This window comes from Berghia stephanieae, chromosome 11 (assembly GCF_034508935.2).
Source record: "Berghia stephanieae isolate SIO BIC M18660-M18661 chromosome 11, UCSD_Bste_1.3, whole genome shotgun sequence".
NCBI classification, from domain to species: domain Eukaryota; kingdom Metazoa; phylum Mollusca; class Gastropoda; order Nudibranchia; family Aeolidiidae; genus Berghia; species Berghia stephanieae.
In genome coordinates, this window is record NC_088370.1 from 44,144,093 (window position 1) to 44,156,592 (window position 12,500).

At 39.0% G+C, this 12,500-nt stretch overlaps 2 protein-coding genes and 1 long non-coding RNA gene across 3 annotated transcripts in view; 1 reads left to right on the forward strand and 2 right to left on the reverse strand.

The window, feature by feature from the left end:
• LOC144956444 (uncharacterized) overlaps positions 1–12,500 on the forward strand; it is a 150,384-nt gene that overhangs the window by 64,961 nt on the left and 72,923 nt on the right. The window lies entirely within an intron of this gene.
• On the reverse strand, positions 2,528–6,953 carry LOC144957206 (complement decay-accelerating factor, GPI-anchored-like). Its single transcript, XM_078888258.1, has 2 exons — positions 6,869–6,953; positions 2,528–2,789 (listed from the first exon to the last, which is right to left on the reverse strand). Exons 1-2 carry the CDS (start codon positions 6,924–6,926, stop codon positions 2,536–2,538), a joined length of 312 nt encoding a protein of 103 aa, XP_078744384.1. The 5' UTR covers positions 6,927–6,953; the 3' UTR covers positions 2,528–2,535.
• The window catches only part of LOC144957102 (C4b-binding protein alpha chain-like), a 9,314-nt gene continuing 5,529 nt past the window's right edge, over positions 8,716–12,500 (reverse strand). The window contains exons 4-6 of the mRNA XM_078888069.1: positions 11,607–11,783; positions 10,793–10,969; positions 8,716–9,026 (exon numbers count right to left, since the gene is read on the reverse strand). Of these exons, the coding sequence (XP_078744195.1) occupies positions 8,827–9,026; positions 10,793–10,969; positions 11,607–11,783 (554 nt within the window). The 3' untranslated portion in view covers positions 8,716–8,826. The remainder of the gene's footprint in view (positions 9,027–10,792; positions 10,970–11,606; positions 11,784–12,500) is intronic.

The window sequence follows — 12,500 nt, forward strand, 5'->3', positions numbered from 1 at the left end:
TTCCACTTTTTAAAATGTAGTCCTTAGGAACCATTAGGCCCATGACGTTTCTTTAGTGTGAAACGGACAATAGCAATTGCTTCCTACCTTTTGGATAGGACGCTAGTCTATCGCAAAGTACTTTCCGCCAGATCTAGCAGATCCAATTATCAAATCACTGCTTGGGGGGGGGGGGGGGGGGGGGGGGGGTAAACAAAATCTCGACGGCACCCGGGATCGATCTCGGTCTCTTGGATTGTGAAGCGAGTGCTCTACCAACTGAGCTATCCATTTTTATGAGCAATATATTTTTGGCTGTAAAATCTAATTTTTAAGTTCTACATCAATTTGACACGAGACCGACGTGCGTATAAATGTAGGTCTGATAGCCAAACACAACTATGGGCTTGGGTTAACTGGAACTGGATAATATTTTGCTTTGGTTTGAGGAGAGTATTTAACAACGATGAGATTATGGGTAATCAGGCCTGTAAAGGAGTACACGTTGGTTTGATAGTTTTTATCCATTACAACAATGAGACCATGACGACTTTGGTTATCAGATTTGAGTCAATAGGCACTGGCGGTCGGTCAATAGAGCGAAGTTGTTTTGTGCCGCCCTATATTTTCCGTAGATTAGCATGTCAACCAAACAAAAAACTTCAATTTTACAATTTTGATAAAATTAAAAATTTAGCACATACTGCTTTTTGTTTTGAATTTAATATTTGATGACTCGTGCGTCGCTCCGCGAAGGTAGCGTCAAATCGGCACGTTTCATCTTTCCCCCGTTGCCTGCGCGGGGTGACAATGAGCGGAGGGTGTGGTGTGGTGGGGAAGTTTTTTTTGTTTATATGAGCCAGTCTTCGTTTGGCCGTCCTGTCCTTATCCTATACTCCGTTGTACCTTGAAGAAAGTTAGTTACTACTCCCCAATCTCCCTCCACCCTCCCTCCCCAACTAACTATTGTCTTTCACTGCTAAAATAATTAGGCCAAGACGGCCAATCTAGCGATGCACGCCCTGAGGTCCTACTTGGGATAAATTAAAACCATATCAGTTTTATCACTGAAAGAAGAGGCTTTGCTTCACTTAGATATACGGATGAAGAGAATGGCAATAAATATATATTTTATCATTGTTTGTTTTGCTTAAATATATATTAAATATAAAAAAGAACAGTAAACAAAGTATGCACCGAGAAGAGCCCCATGGTACTATAAATAAAAATCCCTGACCCCACGGAGTCCTTCATCCCCACACATTCCCAACGATCCCTACTCAACTTGTATTGTGTGCATTGTCTAATAATAGTATAATTATAAAGATGTCGCTGATTGTGTGTGAAGTTAACAATTGCTTTGCGTTTGGAATTAAATGTGGATTTTTAAATTCTATTATTCTAAGTTGTGTGTCATACCGTTAGTATTCAGAGAAAATGTATAATCGCTGTTGTCATTGTTTATGAAACCTACCTGTTTTTATCTTGAATCATTCTATTTTAAAAGTTATTTCTGTAATTTGTAACCAATCATGAATCATGTTGATTTTTTAATTGATAATCAATTCCGACACTTATCCCCTCAAGAGAAAATAGTGGTGAAAGATTTAGGTCCACACAAACCAGTGAATTTTAACTTAGTTTCTAACACTCCGAGGAGACAGCGCCGATTTAATAATGATTATTTTAAAAATGTTGAATGGCTTACTGCCAGTGAAAGCCGTAAAACGCTTCATTGTTTTTATTGCTTGATTTTTGGTGATGTATGCTATAACGGACAACAGGAGGATTCAGTGATATTGCGCACATCTCTCAGGCACTGAAGAAACATTCTGAATGAAATAGCCATGTCACAGATGCTGTTAAATATAAACTTTTCAACGTTGTAGATATAAGAAATCAGTTGGAAACAGGACATGCTGCGTCTGTGAGTCGTTATAATGAACAGGTGAAAGTTACCAGACAGGTTTTGTCCAAGATAATTGATGCTCTTTTGTGAGTACGTCTCGTTAATATTCTAACACACACACACGCACACACAAATACACGCACATATATGCAAACAATTGCAATACCGCCCTCCACATACACACACACACACACACACATACAAAGTAGGTCAAATTAAGTTAAATTAACTAGACCAATAAAATTTGATTCTGTATTTCGGATTTGTGCCGCCTTAAATACAATGTGACCAACCGCCCCTGTCAATAGGGCACAGAAATGACGTCATCACACCTTTTACATCTTCCGGTTCTTACCTCCTTGGAAGTGTGTATGTAACCAGTCCTTCGGAGTACTAATAATGAATAGGTTACACATAAACGTGGCCTAATTCAGCAGCAGGATGGAAAGGCATTTTCTTTGGATTGCGGGACGTACCTTAAAGAGCGAGGATTGATGACCATCAAATATTTCGACTAAAAAATAGATTTGTCACTCTGACACTAGAAGATCCATTTACACACACGAGATGTGTTCAGCCCTCCGTAAGAGTGGTTGTACAATTTCAATGAGATAGGAACCAGTATTTTAACATCACATTGTTGTTCCCTATTGGTTACACGTATATCGAGAAGTCTTCCCTTTCCTAAGGCCATTACCAGGGCCTGAATACTTACTGATACAATTTTCAGGGGCGGGAACCCATTGGCCGTTCGTCTGACATTGCACGACCTTGACCGAATGATTGTTACGCAAGAAGATGTAGCCAGGGTCGCAGGTCAAGCTCACAGTTTCCATGAACGAGTCTTTCGTAGAATTTAAACGTAGGTTGGTGTAGGCCCTTAGACTCCCACAGTGGATTTCTGGTCAGGTGATAGGGACATGGAAATAGAAATGCATTTATTGTACCTATATTTACTATCCAATTTTCTTCCTTTTTACTGGCACTGAAATGACTTTAACAACCAATACTTTAACTTTGACCTTTGAAAAACAATCAACTCCCCATTGATGTACCTAATGCAACTTTCGACTAAACTAGTTCAAAGTGTTTACAAGTGGGCCCAAGCCAACAGTAGGACGAGACAATATGCCTGTATACTGTAAGGCGATGATGCAAATCGTTCTGAGATCGAGTGTCATTCCACACAACCCCAAAGTGTCACAATGACAACATCACATGTTTACACAACCACCAAGTGTCACATTGACAACCTTACATGTTTACACAACCCCAAAGTGTCACAGTCACAATGATAACATCTGTTTACACCACCAAGTGTCACAATGACAACATCACATGTTTACACAACCACAGAGTGTCACAGTCACAATGACAACATCTGTTTACACCACCAAAAAGTGTCACAATGACATCACACCTGTTTACACAACCACAAAGTTTAAAATGACATCACATCAGTGTACACAACCACACAGTTGTCAAAAATGACATCACATGTTTACACAACCACAACGTGTCACAATGACAACATCACAATCACATGTTTTCTGTTCGTTTTTAAGGGTTTTACGGCGTTAGCGACGTTGTTACTGTTAATGTAAGGTCATTTCAGCGCCAGTAAAAAGGAAAATGATGGAGGAAAGTTCTAGATATGAAGTTGAAAGCACCAAAGAAACAGGAAGACAACATTTAGTTAGTCAACCCACCGATGTTCGAACTTTGACACGACTTAAAGTCCAATTCAAGCACAAATAAAGGATCCCGCTATGAAAGAAAGACACACTCACTCAAATGTTTACAGAGTACATTTTGCAGTACCTGAGAGATGATTAGACTCCTTCCGCACTAGGACAAAACTGTCCCAGGACAAATTTGTCCTGTCCCACTGGAGAAAACTTCTATTCAAAAGGGGTTCCGCACTAGGACAGGACTGTCCCGGGACACACCTGCGCGAATGCATTATTTTTTTTTTTACAAGATTCAAAAGTGTATTTGTAGTCAATTGCCAATATAACTCATACAAGAATATAATATTGTCATCAACAAATCAAGTAAATAAAATCAATAATAAAGCAAGGCAAACAATGATAGTAATAATGATAATATTAGTAATAATAATAATAATGATAATTATAATGGTGATAATAATAATGTAAAATCTTCTAATTAATAGATTAGTTATTTAATAGTTTGAACTATAAAATAATAATTTAAAAAATAAGTCCTTGGTACAACTCTAATAATTCACATTTTATGAATCAACATAAGATACGACATGACGAGAATGATTTTTTACACTGAACAAAGGGATTTGTTTACATAAGATTTATATAATCATGAAATATTCTTATAGCAAGAGTAATATTATTGCTGCTGCTACTACTACTACTACAACAACTACTACTACTACTACTACTACTACTACTACTACTACTACTACTACTACTACTACTACTACTACTACTACTACTACTACTACTACTACTACTACTACTACTACTACCACTACTACTACTACTACTATTACGACTACTACATCTACAACAACAACAACAACAACTACTACTACTACTACTACTACTACTAGTAATGGATGAAATAGAGGTGGCATATTTCTGTGCTTTACTACGTGGAAAAAAAAAGACAAATTGAAAGAGAAAACAATATTGGGTGCATCCTTTAATGACCCAAAGGTTGCTCAAGGGTCAATTCCGTAGACTCTATGGTGATCTCTGATCTTATCTTAAAATGACTTTCTTGGAATCACCTCATTTTACCCAGGTGCAAATGAGTACCAGTTCGCTGATGAAAGTAATCTTTGACGGACTAGCATCATTCAAGAGGATAATAGAAAGTCAGCATGGCTCGGTGGTACGGTCTTTGCTTCGTACCCGAAAGGCATCAGTTCGATCACCCGCTGATGCGCTGTGTTGCCTTGAGTAAGTCACCTCGCCTAGCTCAATTTGCGGCGCTGCCCTGCGGCGGACGCCTGGGTTATACCTCGCCCTAGCTCAATTTGCGGCGCTGCATTGCGGCTGACGCCTGGTTTATTCCAGTCTTCCCTTGGAATAGACCCTCGAGAAAAATTTCCCCTATGGATGAAAAAGGGAATTTTATTTTTTTTTAATTTTAAACTGTTATCTGCCTGCTCAACGCTACAGAAACATGGATAAGTTCCGGATTTATAAGCTTAGGAGCCAATTTGTACTTTCTAGAGCAAGAAAATTTACTCCAATCACTCACTCCATTCATGTGTAAAAGGGTACCTGTCAAGCTGGGATAGTAATCTGCGATAGACTATCGTCCTGTTCAAAGGTTTTCAAACAAATACGTTAATTGTCCGCTTCACGATATCGAAACCAGAATAACTCCTTCACCATTGGCTACAAGGCTCTAAAGGACTTAATTTGTCTTACAATGAGTCCAAGTGGCTCAGAAGGACTTACTTAAAAATATTTTCATTGAGAATTCACGAAATAAATAACGATAAAGATACTTGATCCCACAAGGTACCGAATAGATGTGCGACCGGTTTTAGACACGTTACTGCTGTGTCACAGTGTGACATGTCTTAAATTATATTTATAAACTCTACGTTTTTAAATTGCCGAAAATGTTTATGTTGCTATGCCTTCTGTACGTGGTTTCATCACATAGAATTTTTTTTTGAATTGTTCTTGCTTTTTTATATTCAGAATTGAAATAAATAAATAAATTATAATTGTGAAATTGAATGTAAGCTTTAGTTTAATATACGAAAACAGATAAAATGGACGTTTCGGGTTTCCCCTTCATCAACAACACATGATGAATTAAAAACTACAGACGAATGAGATAATGTTGTAGTGGCGTTGTTAAGATGCATAAACAAAAACATTGATGGGCAGGAAATTGTATGCTACTTTGTGAGGAAGCGCGAATTAAAACAGAGCAATAGAAATTTATAAAAGGTGCGTACTTAATTATGTTAAAAGAGGGGAGGCGGGGAGGAACTGTGTAATGCAGTATAGAAGACAGTGAACTAAAATAAAGTGTGGACTATTGTTGGAAAATAAATACAATGGAATTGGAAATAAATACAAAATGTAAGGGATGTAGGCATTAATATATTAGTGGCATTAGCAGCAGCATAAGCAACAGTAGTAGTAGTAGTAGTAGTAGTAGTAGTAGTAGTAGTGTAGTAGTAGTAGTAGTAGTAGTAGTAGTAGTAGTAGTAGTAGTAGTAGGGATGCAGAAAATAAAGACAGGCATTTCAATTCTGACACGGCGCCGCCAAGTCTGGGACTTTTTTGTCCTAGTGCGGAAGTCTGCTATATTTTTCTACTATCACAAACGATATGAACACGGGACTGTGACAGTCCTGTCCCGTTGATTTTGTAGCATTTCACAACGGCTTGGGACACAACGGGACTGTTTTGTCCCGTCCCAATAGGTGCGGAAGATTTCTCTAAATTCTATATGTTACAGATTTGGGACAGGACTGTCCCAGGACAGTCCTGACCTAGTGCGGAAGAGGGTTTACACGGAAAAAATATCATCTCTCAAAAAGGTACTATTACTATACATTTGACTGTGTTCCCCCCAGCTAAGGATCCCAGACAGCACCATGAAATCGCAATCCATACAAAGATGGAGAGCCATAGGGAAAAGGAAATCAGATATTCAGGATAGAAGAAGAACAATTGTGCTTTTATTCAGCGCAATATTCACTAAATTAAAGCAATTTACAAGGGGTCCCTGGTCAACAGCAATATTTAACATAGTACGGGACATGACGTCTGTTAGGCGATATTATTTTTTTTATTTTCGGACAGAGACACCCTGTTAACGGCCAAGTACTCATTTTACACCTGAGTACGGTGAGAGAATGTGATTAAAGAGGACTCAACTATATGCACCGAGCGAGGCTCGAATCAAGGACCTTCGGATCTGAAAGCGAGTGTCATACAACATAGAAGTAGAAGACACACATCTCACCTGTGCAGTTATTGAGAGGGGTGTACCATTGACCATTGGATCCACAGCCAGTGGTCATCTCTGTGGTCCCGTCATGGAATGTGTACCCCGGCTGACATTGGATCTATGGCAAACAGAAAGAAGGTGGTGGGGATGGTATTCATTGATAATGGTGGTGGTGATGGTATTCATTGATAATGGTGGTGGTGATGGTATTTGTTGTGGTAGTGGTGGTACAGATTTGTGGGTGGTGGTGATGGTAATAGTAATAGTATTGATTCTGGTAGTGGCACATATTTGTGGGTAGTGGTAATTATAGTACCGTATAGTGTTTGTGGTGATTGGTAATGAGCACGATCAGGAGGAGGAAAAAGAGCCCTCCTTCACTTTTTACTCCTGCCCTTCATCTACCTCCTCCGCCTTATATTCCTCCTGCCCGCCCTCCTTCTTTTCCTCCTCCTCCTCCCCTCCTTCTCTTCTACTTCTTCCTCCTCAATCACTGTCTCCTCCACCACCAGCCCTTACATCTATATATTGTGTGTCATTGGTACCGATAAGGAATCAACACGTACCTTGTAGAAAGGGTGGCCGGTGGAAGACACTTGTGTCACCATGACATTGTGAAGGGCGTCCAGATCGGTGACCAAACAATGGGCTGGATTATAGTTATAGTATAGGTAAATGATGGTAATGATAATGATTGTGATAATGACGATGATTATAACGATAATAATAATAATTACAGTATAATAATGATGATGATTGTAATAATAATGCTGCTGCTAATAATAATGATAATAATACTACTAATAATAATAATGATGATTATAATAATAATAAAGGAATGAAGATGATGATGAGAGAAGATAAACTAGTAGCCAGTGAATAGCTAAATCGATAGACCCGTCCATCCACACGGGAGTCCCAGTAACGTAGATGGCACGTACATCTCTCGTTCTCAATGAAGCCGGTTTGTGTCCCGGATGAACCCAAATTTATCCTAGCACTACCTCTCCCAATATTCACTAAGCAACGATTGGGTAGCTAGACTTGATTGATGGATGTCGCGGAGAGTACGTTTTGATAGATTAGCATCCTATACCAAATGTAGCAAGCAATAGCTAATGTCTGATTAACACTGTGTATAGAAACTAGGATGATCTCCGTCATCACTGGACTTGTTGATAAAAAGGACAAGTCACCACCTACCAATACAGTCGTGAGGTTCCGGTGTCCAGCGGCCAAGGTCGCACAGGAACATCTTGTCGGAGGACCCATCAGGGAAGGAGAAGCCGCCGTCACAGTTGGCATCGGCTAAAGACGCCTCGTAGAATACAGAGTAAGTCACGTGGGCAAAGACAAATCCAAGGCTGGGACAAGTCTCTACACCATGGGAAGACAAGAATCATCAGATGTGAAATACTCGTGCTTCTATCATGTGCTTTTATGTACAGATAATGTCCACGCAAAGCTTTAAACCCCCCCCCCCCCCCCAAAAAAAAAAGGACCTAAGAAATAGGAAAAGGAGACCCAACCAAACTGAATATAAAAACAAGTAAAAAAAAAACCCGAAAAGGACACACTCAAATGTGTACAAAGTACAATTTTCAAAACTAGTAGTTATAATAGAACATAATAATAACAAGAGATGATTTACAAGAAATAAGATCATCTCTCAAAAAGCTACCATACATTTGACTGTCTCTTTCCTAGCTAAGGATCCAAGCCGGAAGCAGGAAAAAACAAAAAAGAAGAGAGCAAGAAGGAAAATGAAAACAGATATATATGGGAATAGAAGACAGCAGGTGTAACCTCTCGGGACATCCAGATTTGATTAGATTTAGATCAAGAGATGATATTCCAGTTCCAGGGGAACGCAAAAAAATTATTAGAATAAGAAATATACATTAGACAAGGAACTTAAGTATTACGTCTTACGGTTTAAGGCTTACGTCGTAGTTACCACAATGCAGGTGTTGTTACTGACCTGGAAAGCAATCAACGGCTGTCTGTGACCAGTAACCATTGACACATGTGTAATTCTTGTGTGTCATGGAAGTGCCATCCCCGTCGTAACCAATTGTAAATCCAGGACTACAAGAGATGGAAACCACCAGTCTTCCATTGACTAAATACCGCTCACTGACACCGTTGCTGACATATAGGGCTGAGCAAGTGGCTGTGAATGAGAAACAAACATTATATTCATGAGAAATTAATATACACGGATCATGTAGAGTGCTCGTCAAATAAGGAGCGCGAATTATATTATTATCTCACCTTAAAAAAAAAGGATTATTATCTGTTTCTGTCGTGCAATGGCTTCTTCGGGCTGACAAAATTACTTGTAACTTATTTCACCGCCCTGAAGAAGTCATTGCACAGCAGAAACAGATTTGTTGGTGATAATCTCTTTTTTTTTTAAAGATAAGAATATATATTGAATCGTGTTAGATACACGTATGTGGCGAATAGTGCTTGACATGTAACAATGGAGCGAATTATTATTGTAATTGTAATATTTACCACGATGTTAGAGTCAGTCTACATCGATGTTTCAGGCCTGAATATGATATATATATATATATATATATATATATATATATATATATATATATATATAAAATCTGTGTGTGTGTGTGTGTGTGTGTGTGTGTGTGTGTGTGTGTGGTATGACACTTGCTTTTGGATCGATAGATCCTGGACGGGTTGATTGTTTTGATCCCCAAATTGTCAACGTTTGCCAAGTCTGAACTCCGTGACTTGGAAGAATTCTGTTGTTTGTTGTTTTTTTAAAATCTGTTTGGTTTCTTTTTTGCTTTTGTTTTTAGATTTTTTAAAAAATGTGAATAAAATTGACAATTGAAGTTTAATTTGATGTCATTTGATTCAATATTTTGAGCGAAAGCTTGATTTTTTAAAATGAATCGTAATATGTCTTATCAAAACTGGGCGGGCGTGTCAGCAATTTGGTGGATTACTTAGCAAAACACGATTCCAAGACAAGGATTCAATGAAAACTTACAAAGACACGATTCCAACACAAGGATTCAATGAAAACTAACCAAGACACGATTTCAACACAAGGATTCAATGAAAACTCACAAAGACACGATTTCAACACAAGGATTCAATGAAAACTCACAAAGACACGATTTCAACACAAGGATTCAATGAAAACTAACCAAGACACGATTTCAACACAAGGATTCAATGAAAACTTGCCAAGACACGATGTCAACACAAGGATTCAATGAAAACTTGCCAAGACACGATTCCAACACAAGGATTCAATGAAAACTTGCCAAGACACGATGTCAACACAAGGATTCAATGAAAACTAACCAAGACACGATTCCAACACAAGGATTCAATGAAAACTAACCAAGACACGATTCCAACACAAGGATTCAATGAAAACTTGCCAAGACACGATTCCAACACAAGGATTCAATGAAAACTTGCCAAGACACGATTCCAACACAAGGATTCAATGAAAACTTGCCAAGACACGATGTCAACACAAGGATTCAATGAAAACTAACCAAGACACGATTCCAACACAAGGATTCAATGAAAACTAACCAAGACACGATTCCAACACAAGGATTCAATGAAAACTTGCCAAGACACGATTCCAACACAAGGATTCAATGAAAACTTGCCAAGACACGATTCCAACACAAGGATTCAATGAAAACTAACCAAGACACGATTTCAACACAAGGATTCAATGAAAACTAACCAAGACACGATTCCAACACAAGGATTCAATGAAAACTAACCAAGACACGATTTCAACACAAGGATTCAATGAAAACTTGCCAAGACACGATTCCAACACAAGGATTCAATGAAAACTAACCAAGACACGATTTCAACACAAGGATTCAATGAAAACTTGCCAAGACACGATGTCAACACAAGGATTCAATGAAAACTTACCGAGACACGATTCCTCATCAGGGGTCCAAACTCCATCCTCTCCACATACAAACGTCTTGGAGGTTGACTGGTCAAAGAATTCGTGGCCTGTTTTACAAACAGCCGTGGCTATTTGGACGCCATTGGCCGTGTCATACAACACATTGACCTGTTCACTCTGGAGTTTGGAGCAGATCTCTGACCAAATAGACAAGTAGGTAATGAATTAGTACATTGTCCTTTCAAGGACTTGATATAAACGTCACACTCACTCATTCACTCACTCACTCACTCACTCACTTACTCACTCACTCATTCCCATCACTGGGGACTTGCGGGATGCAGTCTTTACAATCTGGGCCATCGGCCCTTTTCTGATAGCTCGTAGAACGTCAAACCCGTCCAGCCCTTAAGGTTGCCTGGCCCCACATAAACGACAACACCCGTTATATTTATTACTAATACTGCCACACCCCTGTTTGTAATTCCATCAATGACAAAAATTAACATGATCTCTTCATAAGATTTTCAAAGTATTTCTCTCTCTATTGTAGCCTGACTGGCAAAAGTCCAAGACCAAAACGACTACTTTGAAGAAAATTAATAATTTTTTTCTCTGTTTAGATCTTGTCTCATGGACAATTTTATTATTGGTTATTCCTATGACGGTTAAAGTGGAGTATGGATAAACCGAAAACAATTTTAAAAGGAGGGGGGAAAGCAAGAAGAGGAGGTGAAGAAGAGGGGGGGGGGGGGGGGGGGGAAGGGAGGAAGAAGAAGAAGATAGGGAGGAAGAGGAGGAGGAGCGGAGCTACAGACCCCATCAGCAACTTACTCCAAGCACAATTCTTCACGTCAGGTGTCCAGCTGCCTCCAATACACGTAGAGGTCATGGTGTGTGTTTGACTAGAGGCCGTCACGTATCCTGGTAAACACTCGATGGTCAGACGCTCGTCCTGAAGTCCTGACACTGACACGATGGCGTTCTCCACTTGGGGCAAATCACACGCGCCTGGATATAGAACAAACCAAACTGACATCACCCAGCTCTTTGTTATTGATATTGGCTTTAGCCAACCATCTTTATGAGTAATTCTCAATAAATTGAATCAATCCGTCTATAAACGTTTAAGGTTTCACATAGTTTTGGTATGTTATGTCAGGCTGGCGGGTGTTATGAGTTTTTTATTATTTTTTTTTTATAGCTAAAACGTATAATTTCAATAAAAAGTAAAAATAATAGTTCTTCAGCGACAAAAGGTCCAATGAGTCGGAGTTTATCCCTGTTTCTTCAACATTTAACGGACAACAGTTATTGCTCACTACCCTTTGGATACACACCAGTTAATTGTAAAGTACTTTCCGCCGGATCTAACCCAGCTACCCAATCACTGCTCGGTGGACAAAGGTGTCTAAAACAAACAACAAATATTGACTTCATCGGGGATCAATCCCAGTCGTTTTGCCTGTGAGTCACGCGAGTGCTCTACCAGCTGAGCTATTCAGACTCCCGTGGTCAACATGACGTGGTCAAACACCGAGACTATAGCATATAAACCTATGGTATATCACACACACACACACACTATCAATGTGCATAGTTTGAAGTAACCTAAAAGTCTCACCAAGGCACACGCATATGATTTCAACAAAAGGAACACACTCAAATGCGATATTATATTAGCTAGAACAAAAAAACAACAACAAAAACAAAAACAAAACAGATATA